Source organism: Trachemys scripta, chromosome 7 (assembly GCF_013100865.1).
Source record: "Trachemys scripta elegans isolate TJP31775 chromosome 7, CAS_Tse_1.0, whole genome shotgun sequence".
NCBI lineage: Eukaryota > Metazoa > Chordata > Testudines > Emydidae > Trachemys > Trachemys scripta.
The window spans coordinates 28691861-28718005 of record NC_048304.1 but is presented as its reverse complement, the minus strand read 5'-3'; the positions used below and the strand labels follow the sequence as shown (position 1 = coordinate 28718005).

Genomic DNA, 26145 nt, shown 5'->3' with positions numbered 1-26145 from the left:
CACCAGCATACATACAGGTAGGGACACACCCAGCTGCAGTTACATGCAGGCTTTCTGACCAGCCGCTGCATAGGAAGGCTACAGTTAAGGCAACTCCCAGCTCCTTAGGCACACCCCCCCCCTCTGGAGTATAAACCCAAAATTATACCATCTTGCACTGCACGTGGAACTATACAGCGTAAGCTCATAAAATTCACCCCCTCCCTCAATGCGGAGAGGAATATGTAACAGCCTTTGCCCCTGAGTTATGATTTCCACACACTTCACTCCAACTCACTGGTTTAGATAAAGCAAAAACAAGTTTATTAATTACAAAAGATAGACTGTGAGTGATTATAAGTGATAGCAAACAGGTCAAAGCAGATTACCTAGCAAATAAACAAGAAACACAAACTAAGCGTAATATACTAAATAGATTGGATATGAATAGCAGACCCATCCTAAGAGATGATACAAGCAGGCTGCAGATTCTTAAGGGGCAAGCTGCACTTGCTTTACAGCTTGGAATCCCCAGGTGTTTCATTCACAGGCTAGGAATCCCTTTAGCTTGGGTCTAGCACTTCCCCCAGTTCAGTCTTTGTTCCTCAGGTGTTTCCAGGAACCTTCTTGTGAGGGGAGTGAAGAACACCAGGTGATGTCACTCCCTGCCTTATATAGCCTTTGCTTATGGAGGGAACCCTTTGTTCACACAGCTTGGTTCCCAGACCAGTCTGTGGAAAAATACTGACATCCCAAGATGGAGTCTAGAGACATGTGGTCTCATCACATGTCCTTGTAGATTCATAGCAGCCATTACTTGGAGACTGTCTGTAGCATTCATAGGAAGGCTCCCTAGGTGGGAGATAAGCTTCTCCTAAGGCCTATTGTTTTTCCTAATGGCCCATTGCCCTGACTAGGTCCTTTCCCACCCACTATCTAGACTGAAAGCATCTTGTCTAGTGGGTGCTACCCGGGTGTAACTATATTTGAAATACAGATACATGGTCAATATTCATAACTTCAGATACAAAAATGATACATGCATATAAATAGGATAATCATATTCAGCAAATCATAACTTTTCCAATGACATCTCACGTGACGTATCTTGCATAAAATACATCATAATTATGTCATAATCAAATCATAATAATATCACTGTGAAGAATATGTGGTGCAGTATCACAGGCAGTACCTCACTCAAAATGTTACAACCCGAGTGATTTGCCTTAACCATCTCCTACTGTTTTTACTTCCTGGAGGAGCTGTGGTAGCTCTCTCCCTGGGAAGTGCATACCATCCCTGGTCTACAATGATACATAAACTATTCTTATACTTAATACAATATGGTCTCCCATAGATATCGCAGGAAATTGCCCTGTCACATTACATATTTACATAACTTTCCTGGGCCAGGCCTACACTATAAACTTACATGGATATAACTATGTAGCTCAGGGGTATGAAAAGTCCATCCAGTGCAGACACCATTATGTTGACAGGAGGGCTTCTCCTGTTGATGTAGCTACTGCCTTTTGCGGAGGTGGATTAACTACGCCGATGGGAGAAGCTCTTCCATTGGCATATTTGTGTCTTCACTAAAGCACCACAGCGGCACAGCTGCACCCCTGCAACGTGTTAAGTGTGGACCTACCCTGAGTTACAGGCAGTGGTATCAAACTAGTCATGTGCTACTTGTAACCATTTCACTGCACACTCCCTGTAATACAATATTAAGCACATGAGATGACACCATCACTTGTTTTGTTTTATTAGCATTGCATCCAATTGTGCATCTCCTCACACAGCCATGTGTGATGGCCTCCCTGTCACTTAAGTACTGCCTTGCAACTAGGCAAGAGAGGATAGCTGTGGGCGGACATGTAATTTGTATTTACATGATCCAGTGATCCCAGCATTGTGCAAATGGCATCTAGCGGCTGCATCACCCTCTCAAAGTGACTACGGATCTGCAGGACCAAACCCTTTGAATTGACATTTATGCCTTAATAGAAATGAAATATGGCCAAGTTCTGAGTGCTGTGGGAAGCATAACTTGGAACATCCGAAGAAGTGGGCTGTAGTCCACGAAAGCTTATGCTCTAATAAATTTGTTAGTCTCTAAGGTGCCACAAGTACTCCTGTTCTTTTTTTGGGACATCCTGACTTTCATAGATTCCAAGACTAGAAGGGACCATTGTGATAATCTAGTCTGATCTCTTGTAGAACACAGGCCATAGAACTTCCTCAAAATAATTCCTAGAGATCTTTTAGAAAGACATCCAATCTTGATTTAAAAATTGTCCATAATGGAGAATCCACCATGACACTTGGTAAAGTGTTCCAATGGTTAATTACTCTCACTGTTAAAAATTTACACCTTATTTCCAGTCTGAATTTGTCTAGCTCCAACTTCCAGCTATTAGATCATGTTGTACTTTTCTCTGCTAGATTGAAAACCCATTAATAAATATTTGTTCTCCATGTAGCTACTTACAGACTGTAATCAAGTCACCCCTTAACCTTTTCTTTGTTAAGCTAAATAGATTGAGCTCCTTCAGTTTATCCTTACAAGGCATGTTCTCTAGTCCTTTATTCAGTCTCAGGATTCTTCTATGAACCCTCTCCACCAATTTATCAACATCCTTCTTGTATTGTGGGGACCAGAACTGGACACAGGATTCCAGCAGCAGTCACACTAGTGCCAAATAAAGACGTAAAATAACCTCTCCACTCCTACTCAAAATTCCCCTGTTTATATATCCCAGGATCGCATCAGCTCTTTTGGTCACAGCGTCACACTACGAACTCATGTTCAGCTGATTATCCACCATGACCCCCAAATCTTTTTCAGACTCACTGCTTCCCAGGATACAGTCGCACATCCTGTAAGTATGGCCTAGATTCTTTGTTCCCAGAGGTATATATTTACATTTAGCCATAAATTACACCCAGTTTGCTTGTAGCCAATTTACCATGCTATCCACACCTCTCTGACTCAGTGACCTGTCCTGTTGATTATTTACCACTCCCCCAATTTTTGTGTCATTTGCACACTTTATCCGTGACGATTTTATCTTTTCTTCCAGGTCATTGATAAAATTGTTAAATAGCATAGGCCCAAGAACTGATCCCTGCGCGACTCCACTAGAAATACACTGTTTGATGGTGACGCCCTGTTTACAGTTACATTATGAGACAGTTTGTAATCCATTTAATATGTGCCATGTTAACTTTAGATGGTTCTAGGTTTTTTTTTAAATCAAAATGTTGTGCAGTACCAAGTCAAAAGCCTTAGAGAAGTCCAAGTATATTACACCAACACGATTACCTTTTTCAAGCAAACTTGCAATCTCAGAAAAATAATCAAGTTAGTTTGACTGGATCTGTTTTCCATATACCTATCTAGATTTTCATTAATTACATTATCCTTCTTTAATCCTTTATTGAGTCCCATATCAGCCGCTTCATTATCTTGCCCAGGATCAATGTCAGGCTGATGGATCTATAATTACCCAGGTCATCCCATTTATCTTTTTTAAAAATTGGCCCATTAGTTTTCTTTCAAAACTTCCCCAGTGTTCCAAGACTTATTGAAAATCAGCATTAACAGTCTAGGAAGCTCATCAGCCAGTTCTTTTAAGACTCTTGGATGCAGGTTATCTGAACCTGCTGATTTAAAAAATATCTTACTTTAGTAGCTTCTTTTTATTGTCCTCCAGAGATACTAATGGAATAGAAAAAGAATGTTATCACAATATGATGACATTATATCATCTACTTTTTCCCAAATACAGAACTGAAATATTTATTGAACACTTCTTTCTTTTCAGCATTATTATTGATAATTCTGCCTTTTCCACCTAGTAATGGATCAATATAATTGTCAGCATTCTTTTTATTCCTAATTTTTTTTAACCCCTCCTTATTGTCCTTAACTCTGTTGGCTATAGATTTCTCCTGGTGTCCCTTGGCTTCCCTTATCACATTTCTACAGTTCCTTTCTACTGATTTATATTCATTAGTATCAAATTACCCTTTCTTCTATTTGTTATATTTTTTATTTTAATTTTTTTATAGTTGCCTTTACTTCCCCTATAAACCAGTTCGCTTTTTTAACAAGTATAGCCTTCTTCCTCAATTGCGGGATTGTGGCTTTCTGGACATCTAGTAAGATATTCTTAAATGATTCCCAATTATCATTCACATTTTTCTGATTAAATTCTTCCCCCCAGCTGATTTGGCTCATAATTGTTTTCAGCTTTTGTGGGTGTAAAATCGCCAATGTATTATCTGAATGCAAAACAGCACCCAGACAAGCCTGTTCGTGTAGAAAAACACTGGAGATTTTTTTTGTATTTTCAGATAACGGGGGGAAAGGGCTAGACTCCTTCAGACTCCCCCAAATAAGCCACCCTTGAACTCACCATGGAGAGACATTTCAGACCAGATGATCTATAAGCAGAGCCTGAGAAGAGGGGCCCGATTCTGCACCCGCACAAAGGTCTGCATTCTCAGGTTAGCTGAGGTAGGGAGGGCAGAGGTGGCAGTAGGACCCCTTTCTGCTCACCCAATCTTGGGGGCAACTGGAGGCCGGTTCAGCTCCTGCAGAACTTAGAGCAGCAGCGTTGAAGCCATGCCCCAATACCCAATATACCAGCTATGTGGCGGGTGCAGGACAAGGGGGTGACACTAAGCCAGGTAGGCTGACTTTACACATCCAGAGGCTTCCTTTATATTAGAGGAATCCCGAGCTGTCCCTTTAGAGCAGCATACAGGGGATTTAGCTCGGGGCAAGGACCTGGCTCTAATTCAATGGAAACTGGAGCAGACCCTTAGAATGCAATTGCCCTTTCAGCCATACCTGTGGCAACACTACACTTATCCTGTAAGCAAGGGCATGTAGTAATGAAAACACAGACACCGTGTTAACTCCAGCAGCACTTCCTGGCATTGCGGGAATCTCCTCAGGGCAGATTGGCCTTCAAGGATCTCTTGCAGTCTGGTGGTAAATTGCTACTAACTGTACAGCATTTTGCCCTTTTTAATTTTTCCATCAATGGACCTTCCATCTCGATAGCTTTCCGCTGTTGAGTTTTTAGCCTCATTTTGTGTATTTTGTTATCCTCTGCTTATTTTTTTCCCTATTACCAAAACTTTAGATCAGCTTAGCTCCCCGCACCGGAAGAAAGACCTTCCCTTCTCTTGCTGGGGTAAATCTGCAGCACCATACTTCCTGCTTCTGTAAAAATCTCTCAGCCATGCTGCCCTTTACCTTAGCATTCTGTCCTCTGGCTTTCTAATTTCCTGGCCTAAATATGTGCCTTTCCTCCAACCCTTTACACAAGACACAGGGCAGTAGAGAACCTGGCCCTTTACAGACTCCGTATTTTAGTGGAAGAGAGAGCATAGCTGGGATTTCTGCACGGACAAATGTTGGGAGCTCATGTCACTGATTTTGCGTCATCACTTATACACATTTGCCTCAAATTCCCAAGCACATCTTGTTTTTCTCCACTCATTTCTCTTGGACATCTTTTTATTGGATATTCCTTATCTGCTTTTTGCTTACGACCCTGATAATGCGTACTGGCTGACACCCTGTAGTTGGAAAGGACCCAGGACCGAATTTCACGATCTTTCAGAGACAAGCACTAAAAATAACTTCTGTGGGTGTACAGCAATCTGTTGCCCAGATGCAAAGATTTTGGCTTGGTAATATGTACCAGCTGCATAGGAGGACTTTCAAGTGTAGTCACAGACATGGGTTTTTCCATTTCACTTGACACACTCCAGCAGTCAGTTCAGCTAACTGGTGACAACAGTACATCTGAAAACAAGCAAGAGAGCTGTAAAAAAGAATCCACCTCAAACTCCAAACACTCCACATTTCCTGGTTTGAGTTTTTGGGTTGTTGTCAATGTTTCTACACAAATGCAGCATTTCCTCCAAAAATGTTCACGTTAGAAAAATAAAAAGAAAAAACCATCATGTTTAATTGCAGCTCCTTGGAATGCATTGCTGAACTGAGTGGACTGAATTTTGTTACAAGACACTTCTCCAGGTGGGCTGATTAGCTGAGCCTAACTCCAAAGGGTGAGCAGAAGCAACTTGGGCTTGTCTGCTCAAGCCTGAAGGAGAGAGACAGCAGATATGTTTCTTAAAGGTGATAGAAGGCAATTGGTCTGCTGTGATCTTCAAAAAATCCCCGAAGAGGGGAGAAAGCAGGCCACCTGTCCTCACCAGCCAAAGCCACAGCTCTTTCTTTGTCAAGGAAGGGGCTATCCCGGGAGATAAAATGAGGGGACATGTGCTGAGACTGAGGGCTATGGAGGCTTCCTGTAGTTTGGTTATTTCATACCAAAATCTGGATGTTAATGCAAACTGAATTCCCACCTAGTGCAGGCTCTCCTACTTCTAACTGTATCTGTTTTTCCAGTGGTAGGGCTAATGGATGGCACACTCCTGGTTTGGTGGTAGCAAGGCATGCACAGCAGAGCGTTCTGAGTTTACTGGATATTTTCATATGCACAGGGAGGATGGTTTACTGTGTACCCTAGCTACTGTAGCGAGTTTCCTATCATAGTGCCACGTTATGCATGTTCATTAGTTGATTCTTCTTGAAATCCCTAGAAGAATGGCTGGAATCACTGAAAAGGGGTGAAGGAGAGTGTTGTTTCAGTTTGGCAATCACAAATGAGCCAAGGAAACTTCTCCTTGTTCCTACAGTCTGTGAATCCAAGGCCAAAATAATTTGCCTTGTCCCAGCTCTAGTTTTTATTCAGCTGAACAGCATCTGGACTTCACTGCTCCTTTATAGGTGGCCCTACAGCTATGCTTGGGTGGAGGGAAGTGGTTTCATTTTTCCTTTTGGTTCCCATTACTTTAATATGATCTCTCACTGACACTCACTTTAATCTCTCAGATATCTTTGCACCTTGCAGTGGAGACTGCCAGCTTTTATTAAACTTCCCTTTGCTAATATTCAGGCTTGTGCCTGTCCATGTGTGGTGTGTAGCTTGCATGGCTCACCTGCAGAGTCATACTTTTCTAGCATCTGTTAAACAGCCAACAGGGATCCTGGCTGTGGATGAAGGGGGAATGTTGGTCTAAGGGTGTTATCTCCCTGGAGCTGTTATTCTGGAGTAAGGTAGAGTGTGAATCTAAAGTGGAATATCTATTCCAGAATAACACCATGAGTGGAGACTAATTCTGGAACCGCTCTTCTGGTCAATTTCCCTGTGCAGACAACCCCTAACTACCTCTGCTACTGCCCTTGCATCACAGGTGCACACACCTTTTGCTGTTTGTAGGGGCATCTCTCCTCTCTTTGGACTGGGCTGTACTGATGACCTTGTACTCCTCACTGTAGGTGCAGTTGAGGTTCACTCACATTGCTTTGGGCTGTGTGCATGGCCCAGGGCCACACTCCTTCTCCCATGTCTTCATCCAAGGTAAAATATCCCAACTCCCTTTTCATTGTGCTCCCTGTTATACACCATTAACACACACACTCTCCTTCCTCCATCCCCTACCATCAAATCCTGAGAAAACAAACTTTTCAGTCTCTTCTGATGTGGCACATCCTCCCTGTAAGTGGCCGTAAATTATTCAGACACTAGTCAGTCATCGGAATATTACAAGAGTCTGGTCATGTTTGCAACATATGGAGCTTAGAGGCACGTGGCTTTATTAAAATAAGTATTAGTAACCACCACACTGTTGTTTTCTTCCAAATAGCAGCTGGATGGCACAGATGGCAATTGCTAACATGCACCTCACATTGACTCACATGCTGATCTCACGTACGTATGTGCATCTCTCCCATCACTTCCGTCTGACTTGTTCACGTGTATCCAAGGTCAGAATGTGGCTCCTTCCATGTACAGCGGTCACCATTAAAGGCAACAGCTGCCAACCCACACTACACAGTTGTCACACTGATTTCCTATTCTAAGCATAGGTGAAAATTGTGGGATCACTCTGACAAAAGCTTGGTGCTGACTTGCTTAAAGTTATTTCATGAGCCATAAAAAAATGTCTGTTCTGTCAAATAGCAATGTGGGGTTTTCTTCTTTTTTTTCTTAAACTATTTTTGTTCCCAGATCTAAATATAGAACAAACAATCTTTCAAAGAAATTTCAACAAAGACAGAAAAAACTGTGTACTGCACCATTGTCCAGTAAGAATGCTTTTGATAGTCAGAAATAGGCTAAAGATATATTCAAGAGGCAGGGGAGATGTCTTAAAGAAGGTGCTTTCTATCTCCCAGATACTTTAGTTGTTTGCAGTGTTCTTGGACCCATGTTGGTCCCACTGTTTGGAGAGACAAGGTGAGCGAGGTAACATGTTTTGTTGGTGAGAGAGACACCAACAGAAGTTGGTCCAATAAAACATGTTACCTCAGCCTTGTCTCTCAAAGGCTATGTCTACACTGGAATAAAAGACCCATGGCACAGCTGTGGCTGGCCCACCTCAGCTGTCTCAGGCTGCAGGGCTAAAACTAGCTGTGTAGATGTTTGAGCTTAGTCTGAAGCCCAGGCTCTGGGACACTTGCCTGAGTCCAAAAGTCTACACAGCAATTTTGCAGCCTGAGCCCTGAGTCAGCTGACCTGGGCCAGCCCGTGGTGTTTAACTGCTATGTAGATATACCCTATGATACTTTAAGTATCATGCAAAGGAGCAACTGCTGTGATAGAATTGACTTTCTTTGGAGAAAAGAATTCCTATCATAAAACTTGTATAAATCTCCAAGGCTCCACTCTCTTCCCTCAGATAAGCACATGCCTCATCTCTCAGCTTCTCTGGTTAAGTTACCAGAGGGAACCACTTCCCTTTGTTATCTCACATAAAAAAACCACACACAAACATGCTGCAGGAGGGGTGGAAATTCATGCAACTTGTGATCCATTGAGGGTCTATGTGTTGTATGGCTTGGTCATTATCAAGAGCAGGGAAAACCCAAACAACGACCCATGTTTTTTAAGCATAATTCCTCACTGGAAACAATGGGAAATTCTGATTTACAATCAAAGGCCAGATCTTGCCAAGAAGAGGATGTTTTCTCAGGGAATAAAGTCAATTACTTCAATGATCCCAAAAAGCTAATAGTGACTTTGGTTGGATTTGCTGTCACTTTGTCCCTGAGCTTAGCAATTTCCTGCACTTAGGCTTGAATGCCCATGGCGACTAATGCACTGGCAGGAAATACCCCAAAATGAAAGCTGCCCAAGTGTATATTTGCATTATAAACAGGAAGGAAACAATGGGGAAAGCTAGTACCTCATTTGGGGTCTTTAATGTTCACCCATCCTATAATACATCAGCCAGCTTCTGTTTGCACTTACCTAGCCATCCTTTGATACTGCCTGGCTGTTAACAGTAAGCTGTGGTTAGGATGTGACTCTGTCTAATCCATTATACAACAAATAAACCTTCAAAGTGACACATAAAGCTGGCATATCATTTGTCATATTCAAGGTTCATTTGCCACATAATGCATTAGACAATTCCCATATCTCCTCCACTGCACACAGATCCATTTACTAGCATTAAACTGTAGAAATCTATAGCTTTAATAATGTTTTATGGAACGGAGAATATAAATGTACCACGGCAAGTACTTATACAAAAGTTTGTTTGGTTTGCATTGTTAAAAGGTCATGCTCAGTGTTCATAACTGCCCAAACTCCGTCAAATGCTTTCCAGTTCCATTTAGAAGAAACAGCCTTTCTGAACATGAGTGGTCATTTGCAACAACTAGACTTTTAGCTCAAACCTGGAGATTTTGATACAGTTGAAATCTGGTTGATTTTTTGTTATATCTGAATAACTAGTCCACACATGCTGGAAGCACATTGTCTCTGCATCAGTGAAATAAAGTGGAAACTTGATTATCTGAATCCTGATTAACCAGCACTCTGTCATCCAAAGGTAGGATACATCTGCCAGTATTTGTTTTCAGCACATTAAGTTTACTATGTGGAAAGGTTGCAGAGTTCCCAGCTCTTTGTTTTCTTCTGCAACGTTTATAAACTCTCCACTTTCTTAATGAACTAACAAACATTTTCAGACCTTATCAAAGCTGTTTATTTGAACCTTTGCATGTCCAGTTTACTTGTATATTCCCTGTTACATTCAGTTAAGGAAGGAGGTGCAGTATTTTGTAAATGGAATGAAAGATTTTTCTCCACAGAGTGGCTTAGATAAGAATTTCTAAAGTGCTGGTAGCTCTAATGGAGCAATAACCTTTATATTTAGGAACTGCTGGATTATACATTTTATTTTAAACATTCTAAAAGCAGATTGTGTTTTTACCCTGTGTTGACACTCCAGCACACGTAGCTGTTCAAAATTACAAATTAGTTCTTAATCCTTTTGAAGAGCTGGTTTAAGAGTATAGTCACCATTATAATTAGCTTTAGAAGTCTTTCTAAACCCCACCAAATCTAAAAATTGATTGAACAGCCATCAGACTTTTGTTTAAATGCACCACTTAAAAATAATTTCTAGCTGTGGAATGGAAGGTGTTTTATAAACTGTATAAAATTGCTTTCTACAGGTAACCATTACAAATCATAGATATTGCTGTAAGCAAAGTCTGTAAAGTGAGCAGTGAATTAACAGTAAGCAGGAACTGTAATATACTGTATATTGCATATTAGTGCTAAGCGATAGCAAAAGGACAGTTCAGTGAAATGAGACAGAGAATTATGTGGGTGGCACTAGTGAAACTGAGATTAGAATCTGACACGTGGTATTATCATTTTCCTTCACGTGTCTCTGCTCTTTAGTTTATACCAGTAAAATCAGTACAACACATCTGGACAAATTCAGAGGTGAGTTTAAGTTTAAATTGTAAATTACACTATCCCTCAGTCCCCTCAGCCTGTGTAGTCGACCTTGTGACAGTATGTATGGTCCCTTAGACATATGGGGTGAAATCCTTGCCTCAATGACGTCAATGGCAAAACTTCCATTGACTTCAACGTGGCCAGGATTTCACTCACAATTATTGACAGTGTTTGTACTGCAGTAGCCCCCAGAGGATCAGGGCCCAGCTGTGCTAAGCACACGTACAATAAAAAGATATTCCCTGCCCCAAAGAGCTTGCACCATTATTTAGGGACAGGTTGTGACATTGCAGATGCACACTGAGTGGTATTCTATTGGCTCTATTGACTTGTGGTACTAATGCAGTCTGGCCCTCAGATTGACACCCACTAAACAACATGTAGCTTTGACTCCTCCCCTGCCCTGCCAGAAACCATTTAATGCTGCCCAGAGACGCACACATTGGCCAGGAATACTGACTGTCTGGGCCAGGGCTGGCTCCAGCATTTCTGCCACCCCAAGCAAAAAAAAAAAAAAGCCACGATCGGCGGCGGCAATTGGAAAAAAAAAAAAAAGCCACGATCGGCGGCGGCAGTTCAGCGGCAGGTCCTTCGCTCCTAGAGGGAGTGAGAGACCTGCCGCCCCCGAATTGCCGTAGGTGCCGCCCCTCTCCCTTGGCCGCCCCAAGCACCTGCTTGTTAAGCTGGTGCCTGGAGCCGGCCCTGAGGAGAGCATGCCACGTACAGTGGTTGACTGCATCTCCTCTGGCCCGAAGCCCAGGAAGCCATAAGGTACACAATTTGCCCTGGTTTAACTAAAGGTATGTTTTTTAAACCAATGTCGTTGAACTAGTGCCAAGCCCTGTATGGACAGGCTTATACCAGTTTCCAACTGGTTATATCGACTGAGCTTGTGCCTGGAAAGGTACGGATGCAGGCTCAAGCCAGCTTTAAACCAATAAGTGCATCCACACAGGCCTCAGCACCAGTTTCACAAAATGGGCTTAAATACACACCTTTAATTAGCGTGGTGCAATGTTGTGTATAGACCAGGCCTAACACAACAGCGTTGAGGACAGGACAGAGAACGGCTATAAGGGCTCAAGGTCATGCTCGTTTTCAAACTTTCTCAACATTTTGTCTTTGTGACATTATTCATTCCCACAGAAAACAACCAATAACATGAAACCTTTAGGTCTTGACCCTGCAAGGTGTCAAGCACCCTCAGCTCCCACTGATTATAATGCAAGCGGAGGGCGTGCAGCACCCTCCCAGCATGCACAGCACCTCGGAGGCATGCCCAGCGTCTTGCAGGATGAAGCACACACAGCTTGGAACACAAACTGCAAACACCATGAACTCAGACCAGCTTGCCATGTTTGGCTACAGATTGGTGTTACCTGTAACCAGACAATACACTTACAACGTTTTTTTTCTTCTGAGACAACTTTTCACTAATCCTCCTTCTTCTCCAGTCTACTCAGGCAAACACATTCAGAAACATAGCGTATTGCATTTTAATCATCTCACCTGCAGAAGCCTTCATTGTCATATGCCAGGTTAGTCCCATCATCAAATACTGGTTTATTCCTGAAGGGTTTATTATTGTTGTTATTTCTGCCTTTAAATCCAAAATAAGCAGCTTGCATGTTTTCCAGTTCTTCACTTCTGAGCTGGTACCACAGTTGCATATCCCTGTAAATACAGCTCAGTTAAAATCTACAGTCAGGGCAGACATTTGTACAGTAGTTTAGTGCCTATGATTTAGGAACACATGAGCTTAAAATCATCTCTCCTGAGGAAAGATCTAAAGCACATGCTTAACTTTAAGTATGCACCTATAACCAGATGCAAGTATATGCCTTCCTGAAGAGGGACGCTTTCTTCAACTGCGGCTCAAGATAGGATAAATCTTATACTTGAAAATTTAACCCAAAGTTTTGTACTTACTGTAAAAAACCATACGATTCTGGGCAATCCCTTATGGAACACTTAGGATGGTTCAAAGAAACCTGTAGAAAGGTTATTATTTTTATTCAAATCTATAGATTTTTAGAATCATTTTGATTTAATCCCTATTAAATTCCAGAGGACGTTCCCATGAGGAATGTAGTGCTTCCTAGGCCTGTTCAGTTTGGATGTGACAGCAACCCATGCTTTCCCTCCTTGGTCCGTTAGATATTTCCCTAAAGTTTAACTTCTAGTAAAAGCCACATAGGGTAGGATCCTGTGTCCCTTCACAGACAAATGCTCATTGACATCAAAGGGAATCCATCCTGTCTACAAACAGCAGGATCTGGCCTTTCAAAAGTGTCACTGTTAAAAAATTGCTGGCACCTTATGGAAAAATGAAAACCGTTTTACTCTGAAAAAAATCTGCAGGACTGTCAATTTCATGCATTTAAACAATAAATTAAACCTCAAAAATCATGATTTTTAAGCTGATTTCATGAGATTAAAACAAACATTTGGGGCTTGTTTTATTTACCCTCTGGTGTCTGACCCCTTAGGATACCACTCACGTCACATTTTCAAGCTTTTCTCCACAACCACGAGGGTTAGAAATGGACTTATCTTGGTTTTAAAGGAAACCTGAGATTCTTACAACATCACGTGACTCCAGATGCTGGGGCTTTAAGGAAAACACCACATATCACAAGAGTTGTGATAGAATTTTGAGAGTTGGCGATTCTGATTTTGTTTTGCTCGGCCCTTGTTTTTTTCAGGATGCAATCCTGCTCCGACTGAAAAAAATGGGAGTGCTGCCCATTGACTTCAGTGGGAATAGGAGTGTGAGGGAGCTAAGTTATCACTAAGGATGCTAGGATTTTCTGGGTTCGTTGGCCTTTATTTCCTCTCCCCCACCAACCCCAAACCTCACTGTGCTAACTTGTATTCCCTCTGAGCATCCTAGCAGCCACTCTCTCCAGGACATGTCATTGCCACTCCAAGCTCAGAGAGAGGGAAGTGTCTAGCATGTGCCACCAGCTGCTCTCCCCACTATGGGGCTAAGCCACACAATTTACCCAGTGTTCCCAGTACCCTCCAGCCACTGGAGCAGAGGATGAGCTCAGGGCCTGAACCAAGAGCCCCCTTGTGGCAGCACAACAGAATGTCATTGGACCAGCCTGAATTCAGTTTTCACACATTTTTGGTTATATGCGTTAAAAACAGTCAAATGCAGGAGAGTAGCTAGACGTATGGCTGGGGGAAAGGGATGGCTATGGGGGAGTAGGTAGGCAATGGATGGAGAGGTGGTGGCAATAAACAGAGGATCCAAGAAAAGGGAATCATCTTATATTGTGATGATGTAGCTAGAATTCATCGAAAATTATCCAGTTAAATGTTTTTCCATCAGAAAATGCCCATTTGTTGAAAATGAAACATTCCACGGGAACATGTCGATTATGACAAAAATGTGTTTGGAAAAAAACTGAAAACAAGCGTTTTGAGAACGTCAAACTTCTCACAACAAAAAGTTTTGATGTTTCATTTCAAAAGGACTTTTGGCTTAGAACTTTATTTTATTTCAATATTATAGTATAAAATGATGATATAATAAAAAAAAAATCAAAATCAAAACCAAAACAAAATACCTTGACTGACCCCAATTATTTTCCCCCCTAAATTTTGTTTAGCGGGAAATTTTAAAAAATTCTTTGCTTTTGTTCTGATTTCAAACAAAACCAAATTTCAACACCGTCGAACTTCCCGCGGAATGGAAATTCCGGTTCCAGCACAGCTCTAAATGTACATGGAGGAGCCTGGAGCCAGAGCTGGCCCCATCACCTTGCCCTTCGCTGGCCTCATCTGCCCCATATTGCTCCTTCTGGGTTTGAATCCAGCAAGGCGAGCAGCAGGAACGGAGGTGGAGACAGTGCAGAGCAGGTACCACAATGGGACTTGGTGGATAGGAAACTGGGCTCTGGACAGGTGTGAAGGAGTCAGGAGGCATCAGGCCTGAGTACCACTGAAGAGGAATGCAGGTGTGGAAGTGGAATGTACCAGAGAGAAGAAAAAGGGACAGCATCATGATGTCAGCAATGGCACAGTTGCCAACATGCTCACTATCCTGCATGTAAATCTTTGCTTTTGGCAGAAGGTGAGATATGTAATGAGCTAGAGCTGTATCCTCCCAAGAACAACAGGAAATCAGATAGTGCATAAGGCTCTACTTGATCATTCAAGCACTTTTCACACCCTGGGAGGTAGGAGAAGTGGATTCAAATCTTTGCCTGATTCAGAGGAGGGATTTGAGTGGTGAGTCCCTTAAGCCCAGGTGAGTGCCTTAATCACTAATCTATAGAGTCACTCTCTCTGTCTGTGTAAATACTTAAATATTCTTCAGACCAAAGTGGAACAGCATTAGTAGGGAAGTCTGAGACTAGAATAGCCTACAGCCTAGAGGTTAAGATGTTCAGCTAGGGAAATAGGAGTTCAAATCCTTGCTCCAGAGCAAGGATCCAAAACTGGGTCTCCCATCCCAGGCGTGACCCCCAACCACTTGGCTGAAGGCTATAAAGACACAGATACACACACAGTTTGCCAGCCTGAAACAAACTTTTCTGATTTGTGCACAAATTCCAAAGAGTTTCAGAACTAAGCCAAGTATTTTTTCGGTTTGCTGGCCAAGCTGGAAAAGTCAATTATTTGCCCAGCTTGAGTCAGGAAGCAAAGTCCTCTCTCTCACCACCACTCCTGTGCGTCACACCTCGGGTCCCTGTTTTAGGTCAACTTTACAGATGGCGGGCATTTTGGTGGCTGACCCACTGTGAGGTTAATTCTCCCAGCAGATTGTACTAAGAAGTAAAGTTAGAGCAAAGGGACACCAATAGATAGAGAAAAGGAAAGGGAATAATACAGTCCATCCCATCAGAATCCAAGGAGAGGGAGTATGGCCCAGTGGCTAGGACTTGGGTTCCACTCATTCCTCCATCACAACTTCCTGCATGACCCTGGGCAAGTCTCTGTGGCTCAGATCCCCGTCTATAAAATAAGGATACTACTACTTTACAGGGGTGTTGTTAGGATGAATATGTTTAAAAAGATGAGGTGGTTCTCAAATACTATGACTGTGGGGGCCGTGTGAGTAAGATACGGGGCTCTTCTCTGATGGGTATCTTTGTCAGTTTCACAAGGCTTTCGTTGTGGAATGAGACGTACCTTTCAGTTCTCCTCCTTTCATTTTTCTTAACACACTTGATGAGACAACAGGTCAAAAAAGCCATAGACATCAGCAGGATGATGGCACAGCTCACAATGGAGGCAATCACTGCTACTTTAAATCCAAAAGCCTCATATTTCGATATGGCTGTAGCAAAACAAATATAGAAACAGGTTTCCAAAATGAACACCTTATTAAATTTAGCTCTCTCATTTCCATTAAACTGTGCTGAAGTCTACCTGCTTCACACTCTTGCTAATAATAATGCAATGAAAACTTTCACGTTAGTGTGCCCTAAGACACTCAGAGACATTTGGCTTCATTTCAAGCTAAGGATGTCTCAAAGGTGGACTATTAAAAAGTCTCTTATTTATAAGTTACTAATTAATTGTTCACAAGTAACTTTGCCAGAGCAATTAATCAAACGTGATGCTGCCAGCATTGCAATAACAAAAAAAGCACAACTTTGTCAGTATCTCAAATGCAAATGATGTACTGGAGGTTTTCTGAAATCAAATTTTAACAAGGACTAGAGCTGTAAAAACAAACACTGGAAAGGAAAGATTTAAATTAGCCCTGCTTAGGGGAACAATAGTTCTGTACAATGATATCTTAGGACTGAGAATGGGACAGATCATGGAAGCAACAGTAAACGTGCAGGGCTGGACATTGGGGATGTTGTAGGGGTGAGAAAGAAATTATCCAAAGGAATGAAGAAGCAGGGGTAGGGTATAACAACCTATGCCAGTCCAGTTTGAGCACTGATATTGTCTTGTTAAAGCTACTCCTACTTCTTACACTACCCTGACTGCAAGGTTTAGAATTGTTTCTGTTGAATTCCATAGATAGCTTTATACTTTTACAATCTTTAAAACGGAATGTTCTAATTTACTTACTATAATGGAAGCCTCCTAAATCAGATGTAAGTATGGCTCAATTGAAGCAGGAATTCCAGGTGCATGGCAAAGTTATTCATCTACCTACAATGTTAACGTGAGACAAGGTCCCAAGCTTCAAACTTGAGGTCTAGTCTGAATTTCAAACACACTGAAGTTCACAGGCACTGAGATCCAGAGTTTTGCTTTGGGCCCATTTCTAGTTAAATTATTGTTGTGCGTGTAATAAATAAGAAACAGCACAGAGTGAAAGGCAGCTAATATTGTTGCCATTCAAGCCCTATTTTTCAATATGATAGCAGCTCCATTCTACTACCCACAGGCAACAGGGTAATTGTACTTTACAAATATCTCCATGTTCTTTGCAGCATGATTCCTCCTGAAAACAATGGAATTAAATAATGCAATATACAGGTACATTCTCATTGCTCATATCTATACATTTTCCTGACAAACAGCAGCACATTTTGCAGCTATAGAGTCAAATCTATCCCTGGTCTAACTCTACTGAGGTCACTGATATTAGACCAGGCACAAATCTGGCTAAAAGTCTTTGCAGTGTAGTAATTCATGATGTCTGAATGTGCCCGGAGTGCCATTATAGCCAGTGGCAATAGCGATGAATGAAATTCAACATGCCCTCTTCTTTCCACAGAACTCTGGAATTAATCCCCATGTCATGCCAAAGCTTCATAGGTTACCCAGGGCAAACAAGGAGAGGGTAACGCAGAAGAGGTGTTAAGTAATTCTGGAAGAAGAATCCTTACGTTTGCATGAGGGAACTCCAGCAGTCCACTGTGTACTGTCTCCCTTCCATATGCAGGTTACGAGTCCCTGTCCCACAAGCAGGTGCTGAGCGGAGCACTGGAATGTTATCACCGTTCCGACGGCGGTGCCATCACCATGAATAATCTGTAGCGTGCCAAGCTGAGGGGGAAAGATTTGGCTACAGTGCCCTGCAGATTTAAAAGAACAGAACAAAACAATGAAATGTTAGGGCCAAATCCCATGTCCACTGAAGTTAAGGGGAGTTTTAATTTTTACTTTAAGAGGATCATGTTTTCACTCAGTATGAGGAAATGGTCAATAAGCAAACAAACGGAGAGACTTCTTTAAAGGTGAAATTCACCTCTCAGCCGAGCACCAACCAATAGGCTAAGTCTCTTTTAAGCCCTACAGTGCACTGCTGGCTGAATGGGATGGACGTAGGTGGTGCATAGACTGTGTTGGCTCCCCCCACAAGGGTGAATTTCATTCTAAATCTTTTGTGAGGTTCTCTATTAAGGATGCTACAGTTAAAAATCTATTTTGTACTATATTATGCCGTGCTATCAAATTGCTTGCATTCAAATTTTCTTCTGAGGCCTTACTAGTGTCATTTTTGTTTTATTTGCGTCTCAAGAAAGATCTTAGTACCTCAGAGTTTAATGCAAGAGTCAATTATCTCTGCTTTTTAAAAACATCTCTTTAACTCTGTCCTCAGTAGTAACCTCTCCTTCCCCCTCACTTTTCTCCTTGTACTAAAATCTTTAGTTCATATTGTTCTCTCTGGAATAACTGAGTGGTAGGTGCTTTGTGACCTGTTTTGGCAGATATCTCTATATACTGATTGTTACTACCATGAAATGCTTCATTTAGCATTTACTGTCCTACTAGTTTTTTAATACAATTGAATTGCTCTGTCATTAAGAAAATATACACCATTCTGATACAGCTAAAAGACAACAAAATCGAGTGGTTTTTCTAGTCTCATATGTTTGGACTAACATAACCCTGATATCATTGTATGCATCCTTTCATTCATGTTTAGTAAACACCAGTGTTTCTATTTTTCAGCATTTTAACATCTGAGACTCTGATCCTTCCATTGATTCTCCCAAAAACTTCAGTGGGCATCCATACACACTCAGCGGCAGCTGCACCACCGGTTGCAACACTGGGGTTTTAACTATTATAATAAAAATAATAAAGGAGGTGGGGAGTTGCTCTTGAACTGTTTATAAGAGAGCAGAGGTTTACAATTACCAAGAACTTTCTTCTTCTTATAACTATTTAGGGACTTTTAACAGGTTTACATGTTCATATATATATGAACAAATACACATACACACAAATACACACACACACACACACACTTAGAGCAAAATCCTGGTCTTATGAAACTGGTCAATGAGAGTTTCGCCATTGATTTCAAGGGGACCAGGACAGGCCCTTCTTGGGACCTGATTCTTTTTTTGGCTTACTTTGAAGCCTTTTCTTAAGGTCCAGCATTCAGCAACGGACTAAGATGTAATTAAATAGCAGGTGCCAAAGCTTGAATTCTATGGGAATGGCACACACATGCATCCTATGAAGAACTTGGCCCTGTGTTTAATTAATGTTAAGCTTCTGATATAAATACAAAAGCCAGGTTGTTTAATGTTAGATATAACTACCTGCCCTCAATTTATGCCCTTAAAAAACAAACAAACTAACAAAAGCCACAGTGACAATTACTGTTCCAATCTATTATGCAAATATGTATTAAGGACTTGATTTTAAAAACATGACACTTGAAACCTGTGCATGGTTCTTTCTGTTTGCTGTGTTAGCTCTTTCAAACTTGTATCAATAAGAGCAAATATTTCCTAGCGAGATTTCCCCTTGATCCCCCTTCCCCCGCCCCAAATACCTGATCATTAGTGCCTGCCTGATATGTGAATTGTGCACCCTCTTTTTATTTAAAGGAACTACTGTGATTTTTTGAAAATGGGTTCAGAGTCTTCTCCTGAAAAGCAGTTGTCACACCTGCAAAAATATAAATATCTGCTTCAGATAGTTTGGAGTTTCATTCTTTCATTTTTTAAAATGCCAGAACATAGAGTATGTACTGCCAATAAAGTGATCGGAGTTGACGTCAGTTGACACTGATAACAGTGGAAAGTGCACAGTGTAACTTTGAGCAAAATTTGATACATAGTATCTCTCTCAAGCAGTATAAACTAGCCTTCATTAGAATCCCTTAGTACACTTGTCTATTGGCCTGAAAGCTCTAGCATCTTCATCCAATAACCATTCTCCAAAGAACAGATAATTTGCCATTTGATTCTTTCCTTCAAGATACATTTAAAATAATCTGTTGACCTTCTTTGAAACATTAATACACCAGTATCTAGTTAAATTACTCCTTGCTCTTTCTGTCCAATGCTTAATTTGTAATGAAAGAGGTGCCGGAGCTCAAGCAATTTTTTTACATTCATAACTGATGCAGCAAGCCCAGGGGTGCCGGGGCTAGGCACTGCCAAGCGCAGAGGCACCAGGGCCCAGCCCTGGCACAAATTAAGCACTGATTCCTGTCCCATAATGATATATGTAGAGCAGTGGTCGCGCTCGGCCAAACCTGCGGACGCGGCAGGTACACAAACCGGCCCGGCCCGCCAGGGGCTTTCCCTGCACAAGTGGCGGAACAAGTTTGGGAACCACTGATGTAGAGTAATGAAAACTTCTGAGCTCCAATTCTCTTGTTGGCATTCCTTCTTGAGCTGTGTATTTTCAAACATTCCCTTCACTTGAGCCTTTAAGAGTGTCTAAGTCTTTCTCATCATCTGATGTGCCACTAAGCCGTGTGTATTTCCCTGGTGTGCCCCTGGGTCATAGTAGCATTATGCCATCTCCTTAGGGAGTATTCCTGGACAGAGTGTACTTGTGAAAATGACTTCTCTGGACAGTGGCTAGTAAAGGGCAAAGCTTAAAAGGTTCAGTGGTTGAGTTTAAACAATCATCCTAAAGTTCAGAGCTAATCTGAAACTTAAACTATTCAAATCTCTGTGATCTGAAAACTGGGCTAGAAATCTTGTCAGATCAGCTCTTGGACAAAACACATCTTTATTTTGCCCAGGCATACTCTTGTGTGGGATTTCAGAAGGCTGAATTCAGGAAATGCAGAGCAGGGCTAGGGTTTTGTTTTGTTATTTCTTTTGGAGGCTTTTTTCAGAGCATTATCCAAATGCACAGAAGGGTCTGGGTTTGTTCCAATTTGAATTTGGGGATAACTTTCAGGTCAGTTCTTCTTTTATCTAGAGATGGGCCAAAAGCAAAACCCTGGATCAGAGCATCCTTGAACGGTGAGGGATGTCCAGGTCCAAAGCAGAGCTTTGTGGCTCAGACTCATCTCCAATTTTTTCAGAACTATTCCACTCATCCTTATTTTCTCCTCCTCTCCTACGTGTTTTTTTCTCTCTTATGTGGCTCTAATACCTGCTGATATTAACAACATGTAATCTTTTTACAGCCATTTCTTGCAGTGACTTTCCTGCCATTTTAACCTTACTCTTCTGTTTCTAGAAAGATGATCATTGCTGTAAGTTTCCTGCCCTTCTATTTAGATAAGCAGATGTTCGATAGCTTTATCCTTTGTATACTCCTCAGGCATGTTCATCTGACTAGATCCATTATAATTAGGAAGTTAGTTTTACATGTAGAATATTTGCTGCTAAAGTGCCTCCTGAAGTAAAACATAATTGCTGGATAAACATCTGTGATAGCAAAGTTGCGTCTGGACCTAAAATTTCTGGACATGTGAGTGTCCAGATCTAGGGTTTTGGTATGTGTTTATATCTAGAAAATATGAGCTAAAACAAAACAAACATTGTTCATGCTCCTTTCATGTCTTTGCATCTTCGAGACATGCAGCTCCTTGTCAACTAGGGCTCAGTCCTGTGAGGAATTTGAGACTAATTTGTGGTCTGTATCATTTGTAAGCAGGTCATTGTGAGTACTCAAAATTAATGAGGTCTTGGGTGGTTTGACTGGTCCCAAGGTCTTATTGCTACTCCTTTAGCTGGTGAGTGCAACTTTTAGAATCTGGTGACCATTACAAATATGAGTTCAAAATTCACTATTTACATTTTCAAATATTAGTTTACTACAAATATTTGCGGTGAAGCAAGCAGAATGGACACAAGTTCTTTTTAAAAATTCAAATGCAGTTTTGTTTGTTTGATTTAGTAAGGGGGATTAACCAAACTGCTTGACTAATCTTGCATAACACCTGCCTACACTGTGTATGGTTCTGGCATATGGTATCAGCTCTCATCTTTCAAAAATAGTAGCAATAATCACTCAATTTTAGAAGCAGCCTCAAGCCACAAAATTTAGATCCAGGTTTGAATTTTGAATGCCCTAACGTTCACAACATTTGGAATTTTGTGTCAGCTCTTTGCAGAGCGAGAGGTCACTTACAAACATTAATTTCTCAGTTTGAATTCACATTTAGAGCAATTTCAGGGTGTTCAGATCTTGCATTTTGATTTAGGTGTGGGGCCATTAAACGTGTTCAACAGTACAAAAGAATGGCATTATCCACAAAAATAAACAGATCATTTCATATGATCAACAGATCAACATCCCGGAATGAAAGCTATTTAAATGTGGCGTAATCTGTAAACTTTAATTTACTCAAACCAGGGTTTTTTCCGAAGTAGACAAGTATATAATTTCCAGACATTGAAAAATAAATAATATGAAATGGTTAAAAGAAAAAAATCTAAGATAAAATAATACAAAAATTTCCTCCCATGGCCAGGTAAGATTATTTGCATAGCAGTATCAATTTGTCAGAAACAGTTACCAAGCACACTTTGGATTATTTTTTTGCTGATAAGAGAACAAACATGAAATGGCACTCTGAGAACATTTGCCTAGAAAACATTTCTTGGGCACCTTCTTCCTGTATTATACAGGAAAACAGAAGAAACAGCAGACAAAAATCTGTTGGCAAAGGCACAAGTTGATCACTGCTCGCCAGTGATTCAGAAGTAGGACGATCCTTGGCCTTCTCTCATTATCCCCATTACTCACGTAAACCTAGCTGTGCCATTTCTTATTGCTTGGCTTTTCATGAAACTAAAACATAGCGCAATAGCCAGATGCCAGTAAGAACTAGAACCCCTGGCTCGCTGAACCATTATGCCAGTAAATAGGCCGATCATATTCCTGCAAGAAAACGTTTCACCAAAATGCGTTCTGAAAATGTATGTCCCTAAGTCACAAACACCTATTGACCCACCACGAGGACCTCACATAAGAAGAGAGCTGTGATATCCCCCATGTAGGCAGCACTCATGACAATATTTTCACTTTACATCATGATAGCAGCCAAAGACCCCCCATGAGGGTTGGGGTCCAAATTGCATTGGGCACTGCACCCATACATGGGAACTCGGTCCCTGCTCTCAAGAGCTTACGTTCTAATTCAGGTACTTATACAGCTTTTCAGGAAATCAATGTTAAATGTGACAAAGCTACAAAGCTATCAAATTAACAGGAAAGTTCGGCCATTCAGAACTTGCACCAGTGGAGAGCACTTTAAGAGCTTCTGAGCTGTGCTATAGCCATCTAGAAGCGTGTTGCCTGTCAAGTCTTGTTATTGCTTAATTATATAATAATGACTTGCTCCAACAATTTCAAATAAAAGCACGTCAGCAATCTCGACAGCTGAATGGCCTGGCATTTCTTGTCTATTATACAGTTTTGTATGTGTCATGTTTAAAACTAAGTACCTGAAAAGCAATAAAAAAAAGTAGCGGCGCATTCAATAGAGTGGGCAAGGGTTGATAATGGCTCAAAGCCAACAATACTACACAAGTATTTGTGAAATTGTTTCCTTAGCTTATGTCAGCTTGAGCTCTACATTCAATGACATTAACACGTTCTGATTTTAAGCAAATGCTGGAACATGCACAGGTTTACATGACAGAGAAGCAGAGCAGTCCAGGGAATGGGGCACTGAAAGGATAGTCAGGACACCTGGGTTCCATGTTTGGCCTTGACACTGACCAGCTGCGTGACCTTAGGCAAGTCACTTCATCTCTCAATGACTCCATTTCTACCACCCTTTGTCTTGTCTATATTAGCCCTGATCCTGCAACATGTAAGTTGCAGATTCTTTAGGACAGGGTCCCCAGTGAGACTACATCTCCCGTGGTACACCATGGCCAGACCTCTCCTCACTAGAAGGGGAGACTATGGTGCATTATGAGAGATGTTGTCAAACCAGGGAGCCCAGCCTATAGAGAATAGGAGCATGATGCACCTGAACTACAGCCCCCACTAGGCACCATGGCAACAATTCCAAACCAAAATATTTCAGTTTCTGGACTAAATATTTTAGTTTTCAATTTTTCTTTGCAAAAAGCTGCAACTGTTTGCAGGAAAAAAAGTGCATTTTCCAACCAGTACTAGTTGTTAGGCCAATATTGAGCACTCTTGAAAATCACACCTTTAAAATGTGTCCTATCATTGAAAATAGTTTTTAAATGTAAAAAGAAAAGGCATTTGAGGAAAGTGCCTTTAAAAATAAAATTAAAAAAGATTACTCGCTTCATTGGTATAATCAATGCTCTGAATCTATAGCGTCGCAGGGACGGGCTTTGGGACCACACAGGAAAGTTTAGAATTAGGTTGTCTTGAGGGTCTTTAGCGCTTTTCTACAGTCTGCTTTGTAGGTAAAAATGCATTAATTTTGTATCAATACATTTGCTTGCCAAATAATTAGCAATAACACAGTGCTTCTGCAACACTCCTCTGTGACGGACACCCAAGTGTCCATGGAGGTGCTTTCATCACAACTTGGAAGCATCTGCCAGTCTTCAAGAAATGATGCTTCCTGTTATCTGTAGACATGTACAATAGTTCTGGGGTTTCCAGAGGTTGTTTTAAACTAGCTACACCCAATAAAACACACACATCTCTACACTGCTCAGCTGCTTCATGCCCTTTTGTGTCAGGTGTTTCTCTGGTTTGAATTCAGCCAGGATCGAGCGTGTGCAGGAGTCACAATCAGACAAAAGCAAGCTGCAAAGCAACCTTGAGAGAAAGGAGCAGTGAAGGCTGCACATTAACAGGAGAGAAATTCTGTACTTATAAATGCACCCCGGGAAAGCAAATAAAGCACACGGTCGAAATGGGAGGTTCTGTACAAACAGTTGCATCCATTGTCTGCATTAAAAACAAGGCTTTTTTTAATCTTGACATATCACCTTATCCTTAGGAAAGATAGTTAAGTCACTCCCCATCTATGTTTGGATACAATCTGAGCAATTAACATAACATGAATATTTGGTTTTAGAATGCTTCATTTATGATGAAATGCAAACTTTCATACTGTGCTTCAGCTGGCAACACTCCCCATTTAGAATAAGTTTCACAGCTATATAAAACGTTACCTTTGCTTTAGCAAATTGAGAGCACCACCAAATTTAAGTGGAGGCTAAAGTGCTTGCAAGTAGAGATAGGCTTCAACCAAAGCCCCACACCCAAGCACCACCCAATCATAAGAAAGACTGGATCTGGATCCAGATATGACCTTGTTCAGCTGGCCCGTAGCTCAGTGGGCCAAGCCAAAACCACAGACCCAAAGACTTCTGAGCCAGGGAAAGTTAGGAGCTGAACTTCATCTGTCTAATCGTTGTGTTTGACTGAGCTCCACTTGATGCAAGACCCACGTAGGATGGGGGGGCAAAGGTTTTGTTACACTATCTTTGTAGTAACCTGATCCTAGGCCTGACCAGGAACTGGTTCTGTCCCCTGTGCAACTTACAGCAGCCTCGGAGGTGCCTTCATTGCACTCGGCTGCCTAGGACCCATTTTATATAGCCACACTCCATACACCAATAGCTGCAAGGGTGTAGTAGTGGAGACAGCTATACTGATTCCGATACCTGGGGACTCCCCCATGCTAGGAAGGAGTCTTTAGCTAGTGAGATAAGCTGACTTCAAAGGCCTTTTTGTGCTGCTAAAGCAGCATAAAGGGCCATAGTAGGGCCAAGGATCTTCTGTTACATCTGAACCATATATCTATAATAGGCCAAACGAAAACCCTAGATTCCAATAACCCTCATCCAATTAGTTTTTGAATTGTCCAGCACGGAGATTCCTAGTAAAAATTAGGACTAAACACTAAGGACACTTTTCAGAGACAATGCTAAAGGTGCAACAGCAAACCATCTGAATGAGAAGAAAAGATAGGAAGAATAGTAACTGGCTAGAATGGCTCCAACAGTAGCTCTTTAATGACCTGAAAATCTAAAAAGGAATCCTACAAAAAGTGGACAATTCACTAGGGAGGAGTACAAAACAATATCACAAGCATGTCGGGACAAAATAAGAAAGGCTGAGGCACAAACTGAGTTACACCTCGCAAGGAACACAAAGGCAGTAAGAAGAGGTTCTTTAAATACATTAGGAGCAGGAGAAAGATGAAGGAAAGTGTAAGTCCTCTGCTTAGTGGGGAAGG

At 41.4% G+C, this 26145-nt stretch overlaps 1 protein-coding gene across 3 annotated transcripts in view; it reads right to left on the bottom strand.

Annotated features, from left to right (window-relative positions):
* Positions 1 to 26145, bottom strand: part of SUSD3 (sushi domain containing 3) — a 48432-nt gene that overhangs the window by 6633 nt on the left and 15654 nt on the right. Inside the window, exons 2-5 of one of the 3 annotated variants that reach the window (XM_034777074.1) lie at positions 17639 to 17827; positions 15975 to 16122; positions 12342 to 12506; positions 3544 to 3706 (exon numbers count right to left, since the gene is read on the bottom strand). In XM_034777074.1, the coding sequence (XP_034632965.1) occupies positions 3688 to 3706; positions 12342 to 12506; positions 15975 to 16122; positions 17639 to 17827 (521 nt within the window). In that variant the 3' untranslated portion in view covers positions 3544 to 3687. Of the gene's footprint in view, positions 1 to 3543; positions 3707 to 7641; positions 8087 to 12341; positions 12507 to 15974; positions 16123 to 17638; positions 17828 to 26145 lie in introns of those variants that run through there. The other 2 variants (XM_034777073.1, XM_034777072.1) reach the window with 2 other exon arrangements.